We start from the raw sequence: 4,717 nt of genomic DNA on the forward strand, positions 1-4,717 counted from the left end.
CTGGATGCTTCCAGCTCAACCCCTTGCATAGGCCAGCAAGCCACAACAAGTCCTTGCTCGCCTCTGCCATCGCAAAGTACTCTGCTTTACAGGTACTGCGCGCGCTGATCTCCTGCTTACGAGATGCGTAGGAGATGAAATTGTCGTCAAGCATAGTGATGTAGCCAGTGATACTCCGTCGATCCACAGGGTCGTTCGCATAATCAGCAGCGTAGTAGCCACTAACTTGCACATCAGTCTGTAGCTTCACATTAATCACTAGTCCCCAACGTCACACGTAGCCTTCAGGTAACGCATCGCCCTCTTGGCTTGTGCATAGTGCATTTGATCGTAGCTCGCAAGATACTTTCCCTGGTGTCGGGTAGCATGTGCTATGTCAGGTCTCGATGCACTAATAAGGTACAGGAGAGCACCCACCAATTCTCGGTAGGGAAGATACTCCTTCGAGGCAGGCATGTCTATCTTCGAGGGCGTTGTAGCTTCTGGTGTAGCGCAGCCATTACAGTTCTCCGTATGAAAATGCTTCAACACCTCCGGTACGTACTGCTTCTGGCAGTACACAATCTGCCGGTGTGGCCGGTTCATCAGGATCTCGACACCTGAGAGATATTTGACTGTGCTCATCGTCGTAAGCTCGAATGTCTCTTGTAGCGAGGCAGCGATCGTGGCACACAGGTCACGTGGTCCCATCAATAGTAGGTCGTCCACATATACAGTCAGTAGCAACTTGACTTCACGATCTTTCCTCAATGCATACTGTCCATAGTCAGAGTCCGTCCTTGTAAAGCCCATCGCAACAAGCTTCGCATGAAGCGTGCGATTCCAAGCGTCCGGTGCTTGCTCCAGTCCGTACAAGCTCTACAACAATCAGCAAATGAATCCAGGTCCCCCCAACTGGAAGCCAGGAGGCTGCTCCATGAAGATGGTCTCGTCCAAGTCTCCATACAGAAAAGCCGTCTTCACGTCAAATTGCAGTACCTCCCAACCTCTGTGTACAGCGTAGAAGATAGCCGCACGTACGGCTTCGAACCAGATCACAGGTGCATAGATCTCAGAGTAGTTAATTCAAAGTTGTGGCTTGAATCCATGGATCCCTGGTCGCGCTTTAATTCGTTTGATCCGTTCACGCTCGTCTCGCTTCACAGCAAAGACCCACCTACACGTAATCACCTTCACTTTCTTGGCATCTTTGCGGGGCACAAGTTTCCAGGTCTTGTGACCCTTCTACAATTGAAGTTCCACCAACATTGCAGCTCTCCACTGCTGCCAGAACTTGCTTGCACGTGCTTGTTTGTACGTAGTCGGGATTTGCACATCCGTAGTCATAGCCTGCACTAGGCCTACCACGTAATCCGACAATCAATCGTTTGTCTTCTGCTTCCTTCTTAATCGCTTTAGGCAGGGCTCTCTGGGTGGAGGTTGCATCTCGAAGCCACTTGTCTCCTTCTCCACCGTTGCAGGGTTCTTCTTTGTTCTGCGTCTCTTGCGCTTCCTCGCTTTCGAGCCTTCCTTGGCTTCTTCAGCAAGATCCTGCAACACGGCTGGTATTGCAACACCAGCAGTCTCCGCACTGTCCTTTCTCACAGGTGCGTCAACAATTGACGAACTCTTTCTCGAACTTAACTCAGTCTCTGCAGGTTCGTCAGCAAGTGGTACCGCCTCAAGTGGCTTCTCCACACTAGAGATGCCGTCACCCCAACCTGGAAGGTACGTCTCCATGTTGGTCTTGATGCGCCACAGGTACCGTCTTGAGTAGAGTATGGTCACCATCGAAGAATGTGTTCTCAAACAGATGCTTCATGTAGATGCCATCAGTCGTGAACTCCTCATGGAACTTCAGAATGCCACTACGGGCTGTCACCACTTGAGCTGTCACCAGGTCAATGAACTTGTAGCCTAGCGTTGACTCACTGTAATTCAGTAATAAACACAGTCTTGCACTTGCTTCCAGCTTTTTTTTCTTTGTCTGTCTTGACTCAGGGGGAACACGCACGTGTGCTAGACAGCCCCAAGTACGCAAGTCATCCAGCATAGGATTCGATTCGTATGGTTTCTGGTGCGGGGACACCAAACCCAAGGGCTTGGTGGGCAATCAGCTCAACGTCGTCACCACATGCAGAAAGGCTTCTCCCCACAAGGAGTTGGGCACGTGTGTGGCCGTCAGCATCGCTCTGATCCTTGGTAGGACCACGCATCACAATACCATTCTTTTGAGGAGAGTAGGCGCTCGTAAACTGCTGCTCAATCCCTTGGTCAACGCAGTAGTCACATAGCTCCTTGATTGCAAATTCGCCTCCTTGGTCAGAGTGTAGTCTGCGCACCTTCTTCTCAGGAAAGCGAGTTAGCAGTCTGTTTAACAGGACTTTGATGTGGAACGTTGCTTCACGCTTCTTCGTGAGTCGGAACGGCCACTTGTATATTGTAGGCTCGTCTATAATGAAGACAAACATAGTAGCTCCATCCACAGACTGTTCATTCACAGAGCAAATGTCCACCATGAGAATTTCCAAAGGTTCGGACTTCCGTGATGGAATCCGTTTATAAGACATTCTTTTCGCCTTACTGGCAGCACCAGCAGCGCACTCATAGGAAGTCAGACCTTTTGCATTCATCTTAGCTCCGACATCGAGTTTGTTTGCCAACACTTTCACCGTTTCCATGCCCATATGACCAAATCGTTGATGAAGCAGCTCCATGACTTTCTTGCTGTCCATGTCCTCTTTAAAAGCTGCCATCACCATCACTCCGGTCACTCGCTCTGCACGTAGTCGATAAATGCTGTCACGCAGCATGAACTTGAGTGATGTGCTCGGCTTTGAGATCCAAGCAGTTTGTTGGTCATCTGAACATATCAGCTTGAAGTTGCCCTTCGTCTGTAGGTAACCCAGACTAATGATGTTCACCTTCGCGTTCGGTGTGTACGCCACGTCGTCCACAGCACGTCCTCGAGCTGGCCCGTTGCCTGGTTAACAACACGCAGTAGCACAGAACCACAAACAGAAGTGTGTTCATTTGTGCCATTCGCAAAGAAAAGTCGACTAACTTGGACTTCAATCAACCCAAGTTAATTTAATGACGCTCGTATAATATAAAATATTATTTTATACAAATCAAGTGAAAATAATTAATTTTGTAACTACTGCAGTAGTACTTAATTTGTGGTTCGATACTCGATAAGCTTGGTGTGCGAGTTTAATAATTTGACGTCAGTAGCTGAATTTTTCGGCCTTCGGTACTGGATTATGGTTATTCCTTGACCTAGCTCTGCGATTGCTAACGAATTATATAGAAAAAATGTTATTAAGTACTACAGTACTGCACCCCGTTTTCGCGCCCTTGGACTGTTGATAAACTTCCAGATGTAATGATCGTAAATCCAAATAAACTATAATATGTATCTAAAATATGATATATTTGCAAATCCTATATCGCGAAAACGGGGTGCAGTACTGTACAGTATTTGTCTTCTTCTGAACATTCGGTATGTTTCACTTCTACTGAGTCTAACTAACGTGGCGACTCAGTTTTTCAAATATGTCGAGATCAGTTTCTTGGCTACCGGTTCAGAATAAAACAATATAAAACAATACTTGAGTAGTGCTACTTCGAAGTATGTATTACTATGAACAACCAGATACAGAATAGCAGAACAATCCTACCGCCCAAAGCTCACCGGAAGTCGAGCAACACGAGGTGCATCTTCTTGAGGTCGCGCCGGATCACAACCTTGCCAGGGACGAGCTGCGAGAACTTTGCGTCGTCGAAGTTGCTCGGTACTTTCAACACGACGCACTTGGCGCTTCCTTTCAGCCGCGAGCAGATATCGTGCAGTGGGAAGCCTCCGAGGAAGAGGTCCACCTTGTCGAGGCCCTTGTACTCCGGTCCTCCCCATGGCGGATCCAGGAACACCACGTCCTGCTCCAGCTCCAGCATCACGTCTAGGTAGTTCGCATAGATACACTTTACGTTCGTCTTTTGGAGGACCTGCAGGTTATGTCGCAGCATTTGCATGCGCGTAGAATCGTTCTCAACGGCATTTACGTGCGTAAAAAAATCGCAAAAAGACAGCACATTTCCTCCAACGCACGCGGTGCCGTCCGTCACTACCAATGAGTATTTTTTGCATTTTTCGGTGGTCGCAGTGCCATCGTCGTGAACAGAGCTACCACTCTCCGACGTAGTGCCATCCTTGGACGGGAAAAAGAGATCCAGAACGAATTGGGAAATCTTGGTGGCCATCTCGAAGTCTGTTACGCTGAACTCTGCAACCTCATCAACTTGCAACTGGCTCCGGAGATCGTAGTCCAAGTTTCGGAAGAAAAAATCGCGTTTATCGCCACATTTCCTTGGTCGAGGCGAACCATGAGAGTCTGACCCAGTGCGCGGCGATTGGGGCGAATCTAATCTCGAGGTGGACCGTCGGTTAGCGCGGTGGCCTTGATGTGCGTTCCCGCGTGGACTTGACTGAGTCAATGACTCCGTACTCTCGCTAGGATAACGCGGTTTTACGCCGCCACGATGTGCAGTCATGCACGACGTACTCTTCGTTTTCCTCATAGCGTAGTCTGGTGGGTGCATTGCACCAGTCTGCTTATGGTTCTGCGAATTTCCGCGGGCTTGCCTCCCGTTATGCTCTGCAACTGCGTCGTCCACATGCAAATTATCCGCTAGCCTCTGCAAGCTGCTGCGTCGAGCAACATCACTTTTCCCTAGCAAA

The 4,717-nt window shown here is 48.8% G+C and overlaps 1 protein-coding gene across 1 annotated transcript in view; it reads right to left on the reverse strand.

Moving 5' to 3' along the window:
- Positions 1 to 3,669: 3,669 nt before the first annotated feature.
- The window catches only part of PITG_11741 (uncharacterized protein), a gene marked incomplete at both ends in the record, with an annotated part of 1,761 nt that continues 713 nt past the window's right edge, over positions 3,670 to 4,717 (reverse strand). Inside the window, 2 exons of the mRNA XM_002901212.1 lie at positions 3,670 to 4,459; positions 4,535 to 4,674. Of these exons, the coding sequence (XP_002901258.1) occupies positions 3,670 to 4,459; positions 4,535 to 4,674 (930 nt within the window). The remainder of the gene's footprint in view (positions 4,460 to 4,534; positions 4,675 to 4,717) is intronic.

This window comes from Phytophthora infestans, genomic scaffold (genome assembly GCF_000142945.1).
Source record: "Phytophthora infestans T30-4 supercont1.22 genomic scaffold, whole genome shotgun sequence".
NCBI classification, from domain to species: Eukaryota; Oomycota; class Peronosporomycetes; order Peronosporales; family Peronosporaceae; genus Phytophthora; species Phytophthora infestans.